Genomic DNA, 21346 nt, shown 5'->3' with positions numbered 1-21346 from the left:
GCCAGGTGTGTGAGTGGCCCCTGTTAGTTATCATTAATGAAGCAGATGCAGCAGGGCTGGGGCCCAAGGGTTTGAGGGGCCCACTGCATCACAATTGTGACTGTCTACCTTTAAAAAAAGGGGCATGGGAGCTTATTTTCCTTTCTAGTATAATGACCGAGGACACCCTTGCAGGAAAAAAAGGGATCCAACATGTGGGATCTCTTTTTTTCCAACAGGACAGAGAGCCTGTTTCAAGATTGGAGTGATGGTCAGGCATGATGGGGAAGAGTTAAAAGATGCAGAGGAGATAGCCTGCTACTCAGGCCTGCAGTTATCATTAGTGCAGTAGGTGTAGTTGCATTGGGGTCCAAGAGTGTGAGGGCCTCACAAACACCCCAATTATGGGGAGCGGTATTTTTGGGAAAATACATGTTTTTGTTTGATTAATTTGCTGTTTTATAAGGCTCATATTTAGTGTGGTTCATGAACTATAGAAAAAGTACTCCTGAAATCATCTCATTAGCCCTGCCTCCTGCCCGCAGCCATGTCCCTCCCGCTCTCCCAGTCCTTGCCATAAAGTTTTTTTTTGAGGGGGGACCGACCTCAAAACATTTTGCTTTGGGGGGCTCAAAGCAAAAAAGTTTGAAGACCTCTGGTTTAAGGTGAAGCAAGATAGAGTACACTATGGAAAGGTACATAAAATCCCAAGTAGCACCATATTAGGGCTGGACTAACGGGTCTGTAACAATAAAGAAGAAAAAATTGAACCACAAAGATAACAGAAGAATTGCTAAAAGAGTATAAAACAAACATGGGCAGGGTCTTACCCGGGTTGTCTCAGATGAGACGCAGTCACCATGGGCTATGGAGAGAGAGTGCTACGAGAGAATTGTGCACTCTGCGGGTCAGGAGGGTACTGCCTACTAGAAAGAAATTTCCTAAAAGAAAAAATGGACACAAACCATCAAAGGAGAAAAATGAAGAAACATGAACGCAAATCTGAAGGTGGAAATGACTACAAGGTTAGAACAAAACTTACTTGTATTTCTCGACCAAGTCACAAAGTCTGGGTCCACAAAGGAAGTCGAACTTCCACCATGTAGTGGGTAATCACATGGGCTAAGGACACTCTACAAGTAAGCAGGAATGTGCGGACGGTAAGCGCTAGATAGCACTCACCTGTGAAGCGATTAGCGCATGGAACGTGTAAACAGATGAAGCCGTCACACTATGGACGCCATCTTAAGAGTGCAAATAAGAAAGTGGCCGCCATATGTAAATGTACAACCAAAAAGAATAGGCTAATTGGTAGATGTACTGAGCAAATTAGAAAATAACACATACTAAAGGGGATAGTGAAAGCCATCCGTAAAAAGTACCACAGGAGAGAATAAAATATATACGGCCGACTGGATACGGCCGAAACAAATAAACATACTAAAGCAGAGTAAGGAAAATCGTACATACAATGAATCCCAATATAGGGAAAATAACCGGCTGAGTACATACAGAACGAATCAACTGGAAGTCCGTGTTAAATATAACCAATAAGGAGGCAGACCCGAAGTGGTGATGTAGGGAAGATAACCGGCTAACTACCAAGGGAACGGGACCACTGGGGCAACGTATTGTGCATTGCTGGTTTAGAGTTAAACTCAAAATGGTACAAGTAGCGGGGGGGATAAAGATGGAACAAATTGAGAATGAGTGAACTACCTCTGCCAACAGGAAAGGATAGTGAGAATGATGGAAAAAAGACAGACATGGGGTCGGTAAAAATGGAGCAATGAACGGCATGAGGGGATAATACTTAAGCGAGAAAAACGGGAAAAATTAAAAACAAGCCCGGGAATGGTGTGTGCGCACGCGCGCACTCTAAAACAAATTATTTTTAAAAAGCATGGCGAACTAACAACCATTGACAAAGCCAATAGTCCTGGCTTGTAGGTGTAATGTTACTTATGTGAAGGCAATAACAGAAGCAGCGAAATACCAGTCGGGAGGCACACTGTGCTGAGCACAGATTTTTAGTTTGTGTTTTAAGCCACGCCTTTGATTAGATCGGCCACGCCCCTTAGAGCGACCTCCCAGCATTCTCATCCCACTTAAAACCCTGGTTACATAGGTAGCTAAAATTTAAATTTACAAACTTTATACTTTCCAAAGTTTGCAATGATTTGTCAAGTAGCATTTTCCAGCAAAATCCCCTTTTTTGCCAAACTAATTTTTCAGGATTTTCTTTACCACGTTTTATTTAAAAACGTGCAGTCTTAATTATGTTTGTAAAGCGGCCTCTCCCAATCCAACGTCTACTGCGAGTTTTGCATCTAAAATCCTGGAATCTAATGGAATGAATGAATAATCAGTGATTACCCGCTCTCTGGTTGCCGAAGGAAGCGCTGGTTCGTTCCAGTCGGAACCCGAAAATGCCCTTTGCTTCATGGCTGAACCATTACTAACCTAATGAAACCTGTTCGGTGAATTATTTGTATTTTTTAACATCAGTGGGAGTCGGGTTATGCAGTTGCTTCAGTGGTTATGAGCGTTTCTTCATGTCCTCGAATGAGCCGGAACTAATGTGATTTCTGGGGTCTTGGCTTTCATTAGTAATGCATAGGCACCGCGCGGACTGTGACTCAGACAGGCACACGCTCTGCCAGCCAGAGGCCGCTCGCGACGCTTGGGGGTCTTTGAAGTGTGGCACTGGAGGCCAGCTTAGGATCCGTGAGCCAGGAGAGCTGTTGGTGGGTCAGTGCTGCCACCGCTGGTTCATCTGCAGAGAATGCCGCCAATCACTAGTTTCGCGTGGGCGAGATACCGAAGACTATCACCGACCTGAATTAAAGGATGCGGACTAGAAAATGATATAAAATACGCACAATCTCACTTTGAACGATTGAAACTGCGACAAGTAAACTGCAATTCCTTCAGGGACAACAACGGAATCAGCGCATTGAAATAAATTGGCTGTAGACACAGAAACTCCAGAACACACTGACCAAAAAAATCTTACATTTAAAAAAAACAAGCACGCGCGCCTCGCGCTTGTTAAACATAGAAAAGAAAGGCAAGCAACAGCCATGTTTAACAAGCGCACGCGCCGCAAGTTAAAAAAAAAACAAATTTTAAAAGGGAGGCACGTCTGGCGAGTGGTGTGCGCGCACCAAGACGAGAGAGGAAAGCCAGATGGCGCCTCTGCTCGTCATTGTGCGCGTAACCGCACGCTCTATGCCACCCAAAAAGCTGTGGTCGGGCTTTTTAAAGCCCACTCACTAAATGTCTCGCCAGAGCAGCGCATTCGCTGGCTCAGGCGAGACCTAAAAACGGTTTCTTGATTTTTGCACGGTTGAAAAGGAATTTCCAGAACCCACTGAAGACCTCACACAGGAAGTTAGACGACTTCCAACAGAAACTTTCCAGCGTTTTTGTCAGAACAAAAAATGCAGGACCATCCTCCCTGGACATATCGCGGTGTGGACCACTGGTGCCGGGAATTTTTCCAAGTTTTGAATCTTAGAGCCTGAAAAGGCTGGATCGTTTGTATTATACAGTGACTTTGAATCATGATACATGAAGCGTACGCAATTTGCTGTGTCCTGAATACTAAGCCTTGAGAAAGCCCTGGCCAGAAACCGTGCCACAAGGGCGAAACACGTGTTGGCTGTTCACCTCCGCTCTAAATTTGGCTTGTTCGCCTTACCTCGATGAATCTATCTTGTTCTAATAACTGGATCATTTGAAATATAAGCCTTTTATCGGAACAAATAAATAACATTTTGGATTCACCAACTTATTGGATTGTTTTTGATAACGAGGGAGTGAAACTGACTCACTACTACAAGCGTGTATACTTTTTGAGGCCATAGAGGTCCAGTGCCTTGAGTCTTTCCTCCAAGAAATAAATAATCAATTTGACAAATTGAGCAATTTTCTCCAGAACTTGGGATCCCTGGGCCTCAATATCTCTACAATACCATCCTCCCTGGATGCATCTCCATGGAAGACTACCTGCAAAATTTCTCCCAAAAATGCTAGTTTTATACCTTGGGAAAAGACACACAATTGATGGACGGAATGCAGAACAAATCAAAACATTCACCCCCAGTCAAGAGATCTGGGTTAAATCCATCATTCTTTTGCTCTCCATGCCACCCCAGTTTAGACCTGGACATATGCAAATCAGACTTGAACCTGTGCCGCATGGGAACAGTCCAGCCCGAACTGCCAAGCCAGATCCTCCCTGGACTGGAAACAAGCATCCATGACCGGTTTCGGGGTTTCACCCCTCTTCAGCCAGGATAACTTGAATCCAGTGGCTTTATACCTTGGCTCTAAGGAGCATGCATGCTAAGGTTTTGAAACACCAAACTGAGCGATTTAAAGTGAATGAATGGAGCCAATTTAATTCTCCAATTTCATTCCCCATTAACCTGCATTGGAATGGAGAAGGTTTTAATGGGAAATAAGGTAAAACAACTTGATTCTTAGTTTGGAAATCTGGAGTCCCCCTTCTAACTCAGAAGGGTGACGTACATGGAGATGCAGTGTCCCAGTGTGTTATCCTATCATTTAGGAAGGAAAATTAATCTAAAATAGCCGCTAGGGAGGAGTGTCTTCTAATCTAACGGACATAGTCAGACAACAAGAGAAATGCTTTAGTGCTTTCCAAATATCCAAGTTCCTCACTATGAAGACAAGGGATATTCAAACAAAAAGTATGTCAAATTATATAAATGATCTAATGCTGGAAAAATGATAAATGTACATGACAGGAAAAAAGGGCTGAATTTTCAGAATTTATTTCAGGTCCCAGTGTTTCAATTTAGTTGCAGACCTTTCGCTTTCTTTTAACATCTTGCACCAGTTACACATACACCAACCAAACCATCTGTGCAACAAACACACCCTGATTACTCATGAATATCCTGTGCCCAGACTGATTCGTCAGAAGGGAGGGCAGAGAGTGGGGTCATTACTTGTGATACAGCACTGAGCCACATATTCTGCATTCTTTCCTTAATAGCTTCCAGTTTGTATTTGCTACCTGGTATGACCAGTTTTGATTAATACACTTAGATAACGCCCTCTTGGTTCAGTATCACGTTCTGTTTTTTAGTCCCCATTTCCATTTGCCTGGAATTCTGGGATTGGGGGGGGGGGGGATATTGTGCCAGAATTAACAATTCTGGCCTGTATCTCACCTCATACCCTCCATAAATACAGGAATTACTCGTTAAAGTACACAGTATGTTTAATAACATGCAGACCAAGGAACACTGGATCCTTTCCCACAGAAAGATTCTCAATTCCGGGGTCTTTACCTCGTATATTTTCCACCAACTCTTAGCAGATTAAAAATGCATGCGGACCAATGAGTTGTTTAACGGCGTGCGGAAACGCACCTGGTAAACCAGACCTAATGTTCCTCTTCCCAGTAATTTTAGGTTAGGAAAACACCATCCCACTGACAACCAGTCAGAGTGTTATCACCCTTTTTCGGTACCACTCGGAGTTTTGAGGGCCTCTGTTTCGTTTTAACTAATTTGTACCAAAGCCTATGATTCATGCACCAAGTACAACTGAACATCCGGCTTTCTCGGACCTAGAGCTTCCTGTTGTACACCCATGACTCAGATAGCATAGGCAGTTACTCATTCATCTCTAAAACGTAGAGTGCCCCCATAACACTTTTTCAATGAGAGCTCCCCACCTTGGAAACCGGAAACACCAGCTGGCTGAGGCGCTTCATCTCGTCCTTCTTCGACATGATGAGATTTTCCTTCCTGCAGCAAAAAGATACACTAATGAGAATCTATCCCATTGTCTCCCTTCATAGGTCAACATGCTTTCCTCAGGGGTACTAGTGGGCCCTCCTTTGCAATTGTGCATTTCAATTGTGCAATTTATTAGATTTCCAAGATGGCTACTCTATTCTGATGCAAAACAGTGGCTTCTATTTTAGTGTGTCTTCTATTTCTGTGGTGTCCATTGCAGTTATCCTCACACCCAAGTTTTGATGACAGTTTACTTACATTGAATATATTGTTATTTATTAAGGATAGATGAAAAAGCGAAAGAAAATTAACTGACCTTTCTGTATCTTTAGAAAGGAAGTGTACATTTACAGAAAGTAAGTAGATTCGAAAAGACCTCCCACTACAAGAGGCTATATTTAGCATTTTAAGAGATTATTTAACATATTGTATATATAGAATTCAACACAAATTGAGTAGTAAATGTCCAGGGAGCCTAGGTCTACACTGGTTTACCATGTGCGCCACATAGTTGGGTGTCCACCCTGCTCCTTTACTTAGATTGGTGAGCATTAGGGTCTGGCCCTGTCACTTACTCAAATGGATGATGCTGGAAGTGGTAGAGGGGTGCTAGCTTGCTCTGTTTACCTGAGGAAGTCTTTCTTTGTGTCCAGCTGGCGACGGCTGAAAGCAGCACTCTCCCTAGATCGCTTGCGGTATAGGGCCTGAATCATAATATCTGACTGTTGCAGGCGCCTGAAGCCGCGGCGGATCAAGCTTGCATAAGTTTCAGCGGAATGGGTTGTCTCTGAAAGTTAAGGAAATTGGTGAGGTTAACGCTAGCCCCTCCCCATGTGTTTGACGGACTGGACCCCCCCACCCTCATTTGAGTTAGCATTTGTGGAATTCATTGTGCAGGTAGACTTGAAATCAATATAATACCCGTAGGGCTGTTCCTGCTGGATTTCTGCATGAAGACGAGTTATAATACTGCTGATTTGCACTCTGGAGAACTGGAGAGGGTTTGTCCTGCACGGCCCTGCTGAAGGACATTGCCTGTTTGTATTTTGTTGAAGGGGGAGCCACCACGGGTTTTAATTGCTGCAGCTGGGGACACTCTACATTTCACCCAACAATTCCCTGTTCTCCAACACCTGAGCCTGATTAACTGCATTCAAGGTACAGCGAGCTCCTGCAGCGCGGGCGAAGCCCGGACCCATCCTGCACCCGTCAGCGCCAAGAAGAGGCAGTGCGGGGCCACCCCCTTTGGTTTGCTTCAGAAGGCCTCTGGTTACCATCTTACTTGCATGTTTCTGTACTTCCAAACTGCAGATCCCTGCTGGTCTCGGCTCCAAAGCTCAAGTCACCTTTCTTATGGGACAACTGGCCCCATTGAGTCTGGCCTTTTATCTTCTTACTGTAGCTACCGGTGGCAGGTCGTGACTTTGGGGACCTTTGAGAGGGCCGCAGATAGGGTTTAATTGACAATGTTACAATTTCGTGAGCCTGCAAATGTGGGATGAACTGAATTATTTTAAGCTGTACCAAGTCTTACGGTAGTGGTAGGCCGTATCGGGAAAGGTCGGTCTGGCCTCTATAGTTTATTTTGTTATCTCTTTGAGGGCCTCTTGCAATTAGGGTTAAAAGGAAAACACTAGGGAATAAGTTCCCTGTGCCTATTCCCAAGCCAAGCGATACAACTTTGAGCTCTTTCCTAGTCCGGGCATTGGATGTTGTCTCAAAGAAGATTGAGCTTGCTGAAAGACGACTATTCAGGGATCATGGTGTAGCAGTTGGTGATTTATTATCTTCCCCTAGTGTAACCACCAACCATCCTGTAAATGCGTCAGCCCAAGGGTCCATTGAAACACTTCTTACATCCGTGGAAAAGGCTCCGGTTGAGCTTGCAACTCCTCTTGGTGTGTTTCCGATGCTTCCCCCTCCAGCGACAATAGTCCTTGCTCTAAGCGTAAGTGGACATCAAAGCACGGGGGCTCTGGCCCTCCCAGTCCAGGGCCCTCATGAAGTAACAACCCCAACAAGTTGATAAACTATTTTTCATTGTTCCCAAAAGCAATCATGCATATTGACTGGGACAATGTTTTGTCGTGATTTGAGTCCCTGATAGAAAAGATAAACTCACAAAAGCTTATGGTAAGGCAAGAGATCCTAGTAGTAAACCAGACACCTGTGCACACCCATTTGGCCAAGGAAGATCCCTGCTTTATTTGTGCGGCAGCCCCCCTAAATCTGGGTGTGGTGATGGACCTGGCCGGCTCCGCAAGGAGTCAGGTGGCCCTCCCCATACACGGTTGGTTTCGGTCAAGCCCGGAGAGCCTGGGAGGTCGGCTTTGAGCGCTGGCCCTAAAATCAGGTCTATGGCTGGGGTGGCCAGAGGGCCTCACAGCGAGTCTCAACAAAGGCTCATTTCTGCCACTGGCGAATCCAATAGTCATATGATTCCTCTACTTAATCTCCGTCCTGATTGCTGTCCTTATGTTGCTGTTCTCAGTGGTGTTCCCTCTCTTCGGGGCTCTAGCAATGAATCTTTTGCCGACCTTAAAAATAAAGTTAGTTATTGGTTGCCATCCAATACTAATTTCTCTTTATTAGAATACAAGGATATCCTGCTATAGAGGAAGGTTGGACCAAGGATCAAAAACATTATTGGGGATTAAACGGTCATTAATTGTAGGATTACCGCTCTTGATAAAAGGATGATCAGCTGTGCTTTGCAAAAATTTGTTTACAGAGAGATGGCATTTCTTTAGCCCCCCATGGCTTCTTTTATATGCCATCCCCGTCGGTGAGGTGGAATCCTTCTGGTCCTGTTACCTATAGGGCGACCTGTGGTGCTTGGGTGGCCTTTTCTACCTCTAATAGGCTTCTACCTTTAACCAATCTATATGATCAGGATTGACGGACAATTGTAAACAACAATTAGGATACTCCCTCATCCAATAGACCTACCAGGGTGGAGATCCAAACCAATGTTGCCAGATGTCCCTAATTCAACAACAACTGTCTATTCTAGCCCAGTAAACATTCATACTGATGTCTATGTACCATCAACCAAGCATAATGACCTCTTCTCTATCCGGTCAATAGCTCTAGGTATGTTCAATCTAGAACCTCCCACCACCAGCCCTCCTAACTTTACAAAGTTGATTTCTTGGAATGTTGCTTGGTTAGCTTTTAAGCTCACCTTCCCACTATGGTGTTCACTTATAGACCTGTCTAATACTTGTGTATTCCAAGAGATGTGGGCAATGGCCTTACGACTTCGCGCAGAATACGCAAACTTTTTTGTCCCTGTTATTTACTCAGGTAGCGGTAGGCCCTCAGGGGCGTTTTGACTGTTTGGATCAAAACTACACTTTGCAGCACAGTTAAGATGGTAGTTTTGAACACCCTAGAAGCCCATTGCATCTCCTTTTCGTCCCCTTCAGGTGACCTGTTCCATTTGTAAAATGTGTATTGCGAACCAAGGAGTAACGGAGATGAGTCCCATGTATTTGAGCTGATTGAAGCCCATCTGGCTGATTTGCATGCTAATCCCTACATGATAGTTGCAGGAGATTTTAACTGTAAATGTTAACCTTTGTCTTCCACTTGTGAAGACCTTAGTATCGAGGGGGATCATGTTTGGGAGCTCCCGGGGCTCACATTAGCACCTGTGAAATGATAGTCTGCTGCAGTCTTGCAGTTAAATGCATTCACCTTCAGTTTTGGCCTTCTGACCTGTAATGGGAGATGCAAATCTGACAAAGAAGGGATAGATACATTTAACCGCTTGCATTGCTCCAGCTTGATAGATTATATTCTTTTGGATATTAGGCAATGGCCAGTTTTAGATGATGTGGTAATTCCGAGGCACGACAGTGCCCACAATGCTTTGAGCCTTACAATGGCAGCATTGGGTCATTTTCTCCTTATAGGCCCTAATGCAATTTTAGATCAGAGACTGGTCCAAGTCAGTAATCGGCATAGACACAAGTGGTGTATGGTAGTGGAGTCAGATGAAACCCTTGAGAGGGTCTTACATATTATAAGAGCAGGACTGGAAGCAGTGGCAGGTGGAAAAGTACCTAGTACTCGCCTGGACCTTAGGGAGCCTGTTAGTGCATCATATAATTTAATGTTTGCATCCCCCAGGGCATTACTCACCAAGGGATCTCAAGGTGCTAAAACTAGGAATTAGGAGGACTCCTGGTACACCAAGCCTGTAAGGAAGCTAAGCATGGACTGTTGGAAACTATTAGGTTAGGCCACAGATTTGAAGTTCGGCCAGCTAGGAAGCTTTTCAAAGACACCACCACCAAAGCTAAAAGAGAGTGGGAATGCAGTAGATGGACTTTAATGCTGAATGCTGCCAAAAGTAGAGACTACCGTACCTTCTGGTGTGTGGCAGCTGGTGGCGATCTAGAAAGTCTTTCTTCACTTCAGATTAACATAACAGCCAATGATTGGGTCAAACATTTCACTGAGCTGTATGCTGGGGACACAAATCAACCACTGCCTAACCAGTTTTCTGGAGAGAATGATGGCGTACACCCAGCTGTATATATGGTTCTACGCCAGACAATAGCTGATGGTGATGAGCACTCTGTAGCATTGCAGCTGGTACATCCTATAACGACCCTTGAAATCTCGAAGGCAGTTGACATGATTACACCCAATAAAGCTCTGGGTCTGGACAAAGTCCCTGGTGACTTGTTCAAGCTTTTTAAGGATATTTGGTGCCCCTATTTTGTTTTTATTATGTAACACCTTATTGGCTGGTGCTCCCCTGCCTTCAACTTCGGCAGGGGCAGAGATAATCCCTATTTTAAAAAAGGCTGTAGATCGTCTCCTGATAACTACAGGCCAATCAGTCTTATTGATAGTGCCTAAAAACTGTTCAGCCATATTATCCTGAACAGGCTGACTGAATGGGTGGTAGATGCAGATGTTCTGTCCCCACTGCAAGCAGGCTTTAGAAAAGGCATGGTTAATATAGAACAGGTCCTTTGCTTCCAATTGCTATATTGGAAGCATGTTTTGCTGAGGGGAGGTAGTCTTTATGTAATTTTTGTTGACCTCCGATCAGCATTTGATTTAGTCCCTAGAGAACCCTTATAGAGGGTTTTGGCGGAGTTGGGTGTCCCTGCCTATCTTCTCAATATTATCATCAGGCTGCATTCAAATAATTATGTGCAGGTTAGATGCGGACCCCAGGGTGAGCTAATGGACTCCATCCCTGTAAATTGGGAAGTGAGGCAGGAGTGTATGCTGACCCCAAACCTCCTCCTCCTTTACATAAATAGTTTAGCAGCCCAAATGTATGATCAAATTTTGCGGTCGCAAAGGAGATTTCAGCCCCTTTGCAACCGCAAAAAATGTCAGGCCAGTGTACCAACCCCATTTAAGCGAGTCGCCAATTAATTAGCGACTCGCAAAATAGGGTTAGCGACACACTATTAGGAAGGGGCATGCCAAGGGCGTCCCTTACTAATAGCGACTCCAACACCCATGTGGTCACAAAACACTCACAGTTTACCACCCTTCTCAGAAAGGTGGTAAAGCACTCGCAAAGGGGAAGGGGCCCCCTGGGGACCCTCTTCCCCTTTGGGAATGCATGCGTAAATATTTTTTAAGGGCAGGCAGTGGTCCCAGGGACCACTGCCTGCCTTTAAAAAATGAAACTGAAAAGTTTCATTTTTATTTTTTAAATGCATCCCGTTTTCCTTTACCAAAAATGGGATGCATTAAAAAAAAAAAATTCTTTATTTAAAAGCAGTCCCAGACATGGAGGTCTGCTGACCCCAGCAGGTCACCATCCCTGAGAGTGCCAGCCATTCCCAATGGGGTCGCAAATTGCGACAGCCTCATTAATATGCATGAGGCATGAAATTTGCAACCCCATTGGGAATCGCAAACAGTGTTTCAGACACTGTTGTACATTGGATTTTGTGACTCGCAATTTGCAACTCGCTATTTGTCGCAATTTGCGAGTCGCAAATTCCAATGGTCGTACATCTGGCCCAGTATCTTATCTAGAAAGTTGTGAGGGTAATGTTCCACTTTTGGCAGGCCATTAAGTACCAGCCCTCCTATTTGCCGGCGATACCCTTTTGCTCTCCAGAACACTGATGTGGGCCCAAAAACGTCTGGACCACTTCAGGTTTTTTGCAAACAGTGTGTGGGCTGGAGATTAATTTGGGCAAAACCAAATATATGGTATTTAACCCTTTCTCATCATTTTTTACAAATATTTTTATTGATTTTTCCCCCAACCATCATAGCATGAATGCAGCACTACATACAATAGCCTCCCCAACGCGGGCCAGGCCATTGAGGACATTACAGAAAAAGGTAAGTCCGCATCACTTTCTTCCCTAACTCTCCTACCCCGCCCCCACTCTACCCCCACCCCCCCTTGTCAGTGTGCCCGCAGCAGACCCCTCCCCTGTGAAATATAGAGCACCCCAAGGAACAAGAAGGCTGCACTCCAAATTAAACAAGGAACCCCCGCGGTGCTCTCAAAAGGCCCAAAGGCTACATACCGCCACTCACGCACACACCACTCCTGGGACTCGCCCACTCGGCACATCTTAATATATTGCACAAATGCAGAGTGCGCGCGGGAAGCATTCCAGTGGCCTTGACCTAAACAGACTCCCCAGCGGCCCCAGGGGTCCCCGTGGCGCTCCCCACAGCGTCCCCACCTTCCTCCTCCTGCTCCCCCGGGGAACGAAGCTCCTCCACCAAGGTACCCCACACCCTAGCAGCATCGAGCGCCTTGTCATTAGAAGCACGCCTAGCCAGTTGGAGATGAAGCGCCCCCTCAGTCCCCGCCCAAACCAAGAAGCTCGCTTTCCATCTCCGGAAGCTCGGCCCTGCCCTGGCTTTCCAATGCATGGTAAGCTCCCTTTTGGCCATTATCAGCCCCAAATCACAAAATTTGCTCGTACTTTTTGTACGGGGGGTGTGCGGAAACCAAAGTAAAAGGCAAGTTCCCATGTCCACTGCCAGCTCACGTTCAGTCACTTGATTCAAACACGCCACCACATCTGCCCAGTAAGAGCCCAGACCCGGACAGGACCAGATCATATGGCCGAAGTCAGCCCCCTCCGAAGGGCACCGAGGACACATCGATGGAGGGCCTCCGAAATACCGCGTGATCTTCGCCGGAGTCAGGTAGGCTCTGTGGAGAGTGTAAAATTGAACCAGTTGAAACCTAGCGTTGCGCGTACCCTTCCAGGCTCGCCGCAGCATCTGCGCCCACGCCGTCTCTGGAACAGGCCTCCCCAGATCCCCCTCCCACTTGTCCCGCAAGGCAGCCAAGGGTGCGAGCCCCTCCGTGGACAATCGCCCATAGAGGCAAGTAATGGCCTTAAACGTGCCCGCCGCCATAACAACGTACTGACATCCCAAGGACGTCGGGGGTTCCGCTAGCCCCATCTTCCAATGCTTCCGAATCCCGGACACCAAAGCCGAGTGGAGAAGATAGTCCCCCCTTGGCAAGTCAAACTCCTGCTGTAGATCCTGGAATGGTAACAAAACCCCGTCTCTATATAGATCCCCAATCATATGAACCCCGCGGTCCTCCCAACCCGCCAACGCCGACCAGTCTCCACCATGCGGGAGAGCCGTGCACATACCCAAAGGGATTTCCGGGGCGTACGGAACCCCGAAGCCTGTCCGTTTCTGACTGCGGTTCCAGCAAAGCCGAAGCGTGTGCTCCTCAAGGGTAAGCTGGTCCAACCGGAGTTTTTGCTGCAGCCCAATAAAGGACCACACATGCCTAGGGATGATCCTACCCTGCGGGCCCTCAGGGCCTCGGAACTCACGTGCCACGGCCTGTGTGAGCCATTGCAGCTGCGCTGCCAAATAATACCATTCAAAATCTGGAACCGCCAGCTCCCCCTCCGCCCTCGGCCTCAGCAGAGTGGCCAACGCCACCCGACGTCTACCCGATCCCCAAATGAACCCTGTCGTCAGTGCACGGAGCGCCTTGAAAAAGGAAGCCGGAATCCAGATCGGCAAGGTATGAAAAAAATAAAGCAATCGCGGCAGCGCTACCATTTTCAGCAGCGCTACACGCCCAGCCACCGATAACGGGAGGGTGCGCCAAAACGCCATACTCCCTTTAAGCCCCCTTAGCGCGCCACCCACATTTCCCTCAAGGAGATCAGCCGGGGCGTGAAATATGCGGACGCCCAAGTATGACAGGCAGGCCGGTTCCCAACGTAGGTCATCAAGCGCCTCAGGCGCCTGGGTCCCAGGGGATAAAGGAAATAGGCAAGTCTTAGCCCAGTTAACCTGCAGTCCCGAGAAAGTGCCAAACTCCCGGAGCAGGGTCCTAGCACCCCGCAAGGAATCCCTCGCATCTGCTAAATACAACAAAAGGTCGTCCGCGTACAGGGAAATATAATGTAGCTCGCCACGGAGCGGGACCCCCACATAGGAACATCCCCGACGGGCATGTGCCGCTAGGGGTTCGATCGCCAGGGCAAACAGGAGGGGGGACAGCGAACAGCCCTGACGAGTGCCTCTCTCCACCCGACAAGCCGCCGAGATAGTACGTCCCGCGCGGACCCTAGCTGTGGCAGAACTATATAGCAATCAAGTCCAGCGCACAAAGTGGTCCCCCAGGCCAAACCCCGTCAGCACCCGAAACAGATATGGCCACTCTACGCTATCGAATGCCTTTTCGATATCTACCGACAGCACCGCGGCCTCCGATGGGCCCTCCGCCCGGTCCCCCACTATCCGCACCAGCCGTCGGATGCAGGCTGCGGTATTCCTCTGGGGAATGAAACCCGATTGGTCCGGATGGACCAGTGCGCTCATATGGCCCATGAGTCGCGTGGCCAAGATCTTACTAAGGATCTTATAATCGATTAAGAGCATGGAGAGCGGCCGGTATGCCGACCTGGAGGATGGAGCCCCATCCTTCTTCAGCAGCGGCACTATGATCGCCTTCCGCAAGGTGCACGGCAGCTCGCCCGCAGTCCACGCCTCCCTATATACTGCCTGCAGACGCGGAGCCAAAGTGTCCAAATATGCGGCATAAAACTCCACGGGGAGACCATCCGCCCCCGGGGTCTTGTTCCGAGCCATGTGTTTGACCGCTGCTCTAATTTCCCCTATAGAGATTTCCGCCCCCAGGGCAGAACTCTGCTCCGGATCCAACTGTGGTAACTCAGCCTCTTCTAAATAAGTGTCCAGCCCGTCAGGCAGGTCCTGCATCCGACTCCGATACAATAGAGAGTAATAATCCAAAAATTGGTCATTAATCTGCCCCTGAGAGTAAACCAGGCCCCCTGTTGGGAGGGCCAGGGACACTATCGGAGTTCCCCTGACAGCCGGGTTAGCCAGCCATGCCAATAACGCCCCTACTTTATCCCGTTCAGCGTGCGCGCGGACCATATATTCCTTATGATCGTAGCAGCGAAGCCGCTCCACCTGAGTGGCCACCTCCTCCCGCGCCGCCAAGACCTCACCCCGGGCGTCCCCGTCTGTATGACCGGCAAGTTCCGCCCGGCGCAACCGCGCCTCTGCTCGGTCAATGTCCTGTGACAGTACCCTGAGCGTCCCGGCGACGGCCGAGATGCAAATCCCTCGCACCACCGCTTTAAGGGCGTCCCATTCCTGGGCCCTACTCGACGCCGTCCCCGAATTACCCGCAAAGTAGCGCTCCACCCCCTCCCCAAGCTCCGCGTGAAACACAGGGTCCTCCAGCGCCACCGGATTCAAACGCCAGGTCGGAATCACTTGCCGCTGCCGCGCCAGAGGACCGTAATCAAACAAGGATTGTGGTCCGAGATTGTCTTTGCCAGATACTCGCTACGGCATGTAAGCGCCAGGGCTCCCGGGGTACATAAGAAGCCATCCAACCGAACATGGAGGTCATGCGGCGCAGAGTAGAAAGAATAGTCCCTTTCAGACGGGTGATACACCCGCCAAGCATCCACCAGACCCCAGGCTGCCTGCCAGTCCCGGCGCACCTTGGCCACCCTGTGCACTGCCGCCTGAGCCAGCGGGGGGTGAGAGCGATCCAGTTCCACATCAGTGATTGAGTTAAAGTCCCCCCCAAGAAACACTGTGCCGACCAAAAAGGACGCTAGCCTCCCAGAGAGCCGTGCAAAGAATGCCGAGTAGTCAGCATTCGGGGCATAGATACTGCAGAAGGTCACGTCTCTACCATCCAACCGACCAGACACCGCCACAAACCTCCCCTCCGGATCCACCAACGTGGCCGTAGGTTGGAAAGGAACCCCGGAGCGGACCCAGATCAAGGCCCCTTTAGCAAAGGCCAAAAAGGTAATGTAAAAGAACTGTCCCCTCCATCGCTTCTGTAACGCTAACCCCTCAGCCCGATCCACATGCGTCTCTTGCAAAAAAGCCACTTGTATCCCCCTACGGACCAAATATGCATGCACTTTATAACGTCTTCTCATGGAGTTCAGCCCACGCACCTTCCACGTAATACACTTCAATTCAGGTCGGGTCGCCATACCAAAGTATACCATCAAACACAGACCAAAGCAGCCCAGCGGGCACACTGACACATCCCCCCCAGCACAAACCATCCCCAACAACCCCAGAACCCTCCCAACCCCAGAACAGGCTCTAAACCGCAGTTACCCATCCAAACACCCATTGAACTAGAAAATACCCTGGTAGCTACCAGAGTCTCACAATACGTGTGAGGTAGAGGAGGTGACCCAGCACCAGCACGGGCCGGACAGCAATCCAAACAATCCAGTCCGCTTGTCGGCCTTAAGAGTCAAAGTCCCCCCCTCCCGGTGGCGTCCCGCCCCCAACGGTCCCCCCAAAGTAAACCCCCCTCCCACCCCCGCCCCCTCGCTCAACCCAGGAACTATGCCCCCATCACCCCCAACAGAGTCATCCTCGCCCCTCCCCGGACCACAAGGCATCAAAAGGTTCGCCACCCTGTACCGTACACAGTTCATATTCAGACTGTCTCACTCGTCCAGCATTCCGTCTGCGGTGCCCGGCGTGACCTCCGGTAAATGTCCATCGGCTCTCTCAGAGCTCACTGACTCCTCCGACTCTTCCTCCTCGGAACTCCGCCGGGATCCCGAATCAGCCACCGAAGTCGCAGCCGCCGCACCAGAAATGACAGAGACCGCCTGCAAAGCCGCCTGCCTCTCCAACTCCGTCTGAGAATGCGATGGAGACCCTCCGCCCACCACACGCCTCCTGTGTCGGCGATCCCAGCGAGGCCTCGGCTGGGACCCGGCCTCCGAGTCCCTCCGCCCAGCATCGCCCCCAGTCGCGCGGTACTGTTCCAACCAGCGCCACGCATCTTCAGGTGCATCGAAGAAGTGAGCAGTCCCATTCGCCATCACCTTCAATCGAGCTGGGAAAAACAGGGAATACTGAATCCCCTCCACTCGCAGGGCCTTCTTGATCGCCATGAAGGAGAAGCGACTCCGCTGGACCTCCTGGGAACAATCCGGGTACAGGGAGACCTGAGCATTGTCAACTCGGTAGGGGCCAGATGTCCGGGCAGCCCGCAGGATAAGATCACGATCCTTGAAATGCAGCAGGCGCGCCACCACCGGTCTCGGGGGACGGCCCGCAGCCGGCTGGCGGGCCGACACTCGATGGGCCCTTTCAAGGGTATAGAACTGCGATAGGCCCTCCGGCGCCACCACCTCTCGGAGCCACTTTTCAAGATAGCCGACCATGTCGTCCCCTTCGATTCTCTCGGGCAGGCCCACCACCCGTATGTTATTGCGCCTGTTGCGCCCTTCCGCCTCTTCGGCCCTCCTCTCGAGCAGTCGCACTCTGCTCGCCAAGGCCCCCACCGAGGCCTCCGTCGCCTTCTGGGCCGGCTCCAGTGCCACTAGCGTAAGTTCCGTACTTTTCACACGGTCAGCCATTTTGCCATGGTCAGCTCGCAAAAGCCCAAGACTCGTGGACACCTGCGCTATATCCCGGCGCAGTGCCTCCCCCGAGTCCGAGATGGCCTGGAGGATCCGATTCATCTGTTGCTGCCGCAGCCCCGCCGCCAGCGCCCCAGCCGGGTCAGGGTCCTGAGGGTCCGGCGGAGCCTCCGCACGATCCAGCGGAGGCGCCCCTGTGCCGCGCCGCGGCTTCCCCATGAGCCCGCCGCAAAAGCGACCTCCAGAAAAAAGGAAAGACTCAGCAGCAGTACCACGCCGCAGTCGCCACTCCAGGTCCCCCTCCGCGTCACAAAAGCCGCTCCCAGCGATCAGGTCCCACGCAGGCAGGGGCAGAAGCAGCAATCACCGCCAGGCCGGGGGACACCACTACAGCAGGCCACGCACCAGGACCACTCGAGAGAGGAGCCACCTCCCGGATCCGCAGCAAGTCATCCACCTCGGCCACCTCCAGCGGTCCCAGGGCCCAGGGTGCAACAGTCTCGGGCTCCCCCGGGAAGTCCGTCGCTGGCACACCAGGCGCACCAGTTCACCCACCGGAGATCTCCACAGCCATAGATGGAACCAGCCACTCCCGGGCGCCCCGGGCAATACAGGGCGCAGCTATCACACGTAACATGGGGCACCTTCCAAGGACCCGTCCCTCCAGGAAACACGGCCAACCGGCCTCAGGGCAGAGTCCCCGCAGCAGCGCGTCCACCCTCAGCAATCGTCCCGCAGCGAGGGTCTCTCCCGCCTCAAGGCGCAGGACGCGGGGGGGGCAGAGGGGGAGAAGCCCGCAGTTCAAAGCCCAGCACCTCTCTCGCCACTCACGCGCCAGGCCTCCGTCCGCTGTCCAGGTCGATCACCAGGGCACCACCATCAGGCCCGGGGCGCCGCCATCGCCGGCAGTGTCGCAGCCGCCCGCACACCTCCACAGCCGCCGCAGGTCACCACTCCAGCGGGCCGTCACCAGTCCCCGACGGCCCCAGGGGCCTCCCAGTTCTCCCCTGCCGCCGCCGCACTCGGGTTCCGCAGCGCAGGTCAGGCGCCGTCACAGCCGCAGCCGAAACGCTGGACTCCTCCGCCGGGCCCCAGTGCACGCGAGGCCGTGGATGACAGGCCCCGCGCAGGCCCGAAAGAAAATGGCCGGGCCTCTCCAATCCGGAGCCGCTGCAGGCGTCGGGCGGCGCCACCGCTCAAGTCTGACACCCCTCTCAATCCACCGGCAGGCGCCACTCGGGCATAGGGGACCACTCCGGGATCCGTAACACCGCCAGGTAGGGTGCTAGACAGGATAAATTCCGAGGCCGACACGGAGCTCTCAGCTCACGCGTCCATGCTCGGTGGAGTCCAAGCCACGCCCCACCCTTTCTCATCATCCCGTCGAACTCCTGCTCTTAATGCGGAATGCTTGGAACAGGTTAGAGTGTTTGACTACCTGGGGTTGACTCTCTCTGATCGATTTGTTTGGCTACTGCACATCCAAAAGTGCAAGATTAAACTTGAACCGTACTGTGGGGCTATTTTGAGGGTTTTTCGTGCATCCACATATAGCCCAATTACTCCATCCCTTGAGATATATAGGTGCCAGGCACTAGGTGCTTCCTTATATGGAGCTGAATGATGAGGTAAAGCAGATGTCATGTCTTTTGTGCAAGTAGAAAATCGTCTTATGAGAAGCCTACATAATCCCCCAGCAAGCACTCCACTACACCAATTGCTGCTAGACTATGGGCTAAGGCGCATTAATGATATGGTTGCCTTGAAACCCCTACTGTACAGGCAGAGATTATGCACAGTCCCGGAAATCGACGATAAGACTATAGCAGCAGGGAAAGGGACTCTTCCCCTGTGCCGAGAGGGCGGAGAGGATTTTTCACGTTGAAGTATATCCTCCCGTGTTTCTACACCAAATCACAAAAAATACTCCACAAGCTCATGGGACGGTCAGCTGGGTAGTTGGAGATTGAGTTAGACTGTTCAGTTGAAATGCATTAGTTGCCAAGATAGACTGGTCACTGTGAAAAGCTTGAGATACATATGTTGCATCTGTAGCATTATTGCGGTTACCACCCTTAAGGGTTAACCTGTCATGTGATGATTCCTTTTCATCTATTTGCCATTTCCTACATTTATTTTAGCAGTGGCTCTTTCCCAAAGACAACAGCAAGCCTACGTGTAAACGACTCATCTACACATGTCTTCTTCTTCCTCTATTCACCTTAGCAGTGCCTCATGCCCAGCGATGAGACCTGACACAATGATTCCTTGCCCTACCAAGATTTCAGAGGCACAAGGGTATTATATTCAACTCAAACCATCTTTATTTCAGCCGAAGGCCATAAAAGAACACGTTTAAAATACATAAAACATTATAAAAGGATCTTGGATAAAAGAATAAAAACAAGCAGAGAGCAAATATTCATATCAAGATAAAACCTTAAAATAAGTTTATATAAAAAGGTAAGCATCATTCTCTGACTTAACCTCCAAGTGCACATTCAGCATCTTGAGACAGCTAAAATAGTACACTGTCTAGTATCACTTTTAACTATTCTGAACACAATCTTATATTGTCTTGCCCCCAGGTTGCGACATAGTGGGAGTATCCACTTCCTCCTGTAGCCATGATAGACTGGGCAAAATAAAATAGGATGTTAAACCGCTTCTGCCTCTCCAGTCCATCATGGCAACTAATGCATTTCAACTGAACAGTCCAACTCAATCCCCAACTACCCAGCTGACTGCATGGGTCACATATGGTATCAGAATGTTGCAACCAAAATATTGAGTGACAGACATTATGTCCTAAATATCGTTTACAAAAGTATTACCTATTGAAGTTAATAACAGAACATTTATACCCAACAGAATGATAGTTTTGTAAACAAAATTTAGGACACAGTATTCCCATCAGACGATATTTTTGCTAACAATATTCTGACATACAACCTGCAGAACAACTATCAGACAGTTCACCACCCTCCGCACCACCCCTACCAAGCTTGAATCTATAAAGGATATGACAGGGGCTTCTGGATCTCTGTCCACTTGATCAGTCTGTCATGTCCAGTACTTTGCTGGGCATCCCACTGCTGCAGGTAATGCTGGACCAGTGGGCTGTGGCCTTTCAAATTGAAAAGATTGTGCATAAAGTCTGGCCCAGGGCATGCCGGGTGAGACTGTAACTATTGGGGAGAGAAAACAAAAAAATAGTATATTAGAAATACCACCAGAGTAAGCATGTATCTAGCTGTGCACACTTTGTGGGGGGAATCTTACCTCTTTTGTTACAAAAACTGACCGCATCTCAAATAGTTTTGGCTGTGATGGAACTGCTTCCTTCAATGGAGCACCTTTGTCGGTCTTCAACTGGAGTGGTTTCTGTACAGTGGCTGAAAAGAAACAATTGCTAGGTGAGAATTCACATTTTTTCCATCCAGGTAAAAGGAAGGGATCATTAAAGGAAACTCCAGGTTGCTAGCACCGGTGGGCTCAGTCGTGTATTCAAAAGTGAACACAAGTGCTCCTGGTCACTAGGCTGGACTATTCCCCATATTTTAGGTAAAGAATCACATAGTCTAGGGTAGCGACAGAGGCAGGCCGAGCCCTAGTATTAAAGGTAGAGGAGGCACCAAGCTTCGGGGCACTTGAGACAGGCAGATCCTGTCTTGGGATTAAAGGTAGAGGGTCACAGAGCCCCAGTGATCC

At 49.6% G+C, this 21346-nt stretch overlaps 1 protein-coding gene across 1 annotated transcript in view; it reads right to left on the bottom strand.

Annotated features, from left to right (window-relative positions):
- FAM227A (family with sequence similarity 227 member A) overlaps positions 1-21346 on the bottom strand; it is an 80844-nt gene that overhangs the window by 25640 nt on the left and 33858 nt on the right. The window contains exons 13-16 of the mRNA XM_085601292.1: positions 20918-21030; positions 20660-20823; positions 6384-6536; positions 5693-5765 (exon numbers count right to left, since the gene is read on the bottom strand). Coding sequence (XP_085457418.1) covers positions 5693-5765; positions 6384-6536; positions 20660-20823; positions 20918-21030 — 503 coding nt within the window. The remainder of the gene's footprint in view (positions 1-5692; positions 5766-6383; positions 6537-20659; positions 20824-20917; positions 21031-21346) is intronic.

This window comes from Triturus cristatus, chromosome 4_2, assembly GCF_964204655.1.
Source record: "Triturus cristatus chromosome 4_2, aTriCri1.1, whole genome shotgun sequence".
NCBI lineage: Eukaryota > Metazoa > Chordata > Amphibia > Caudata > Salamandridae > Triturus > Triturus cristatus.
Note: the sequence above shows the minus strand (reverse complement) of the source record. Positions and strands in the feature narration are given on the sequence as shown.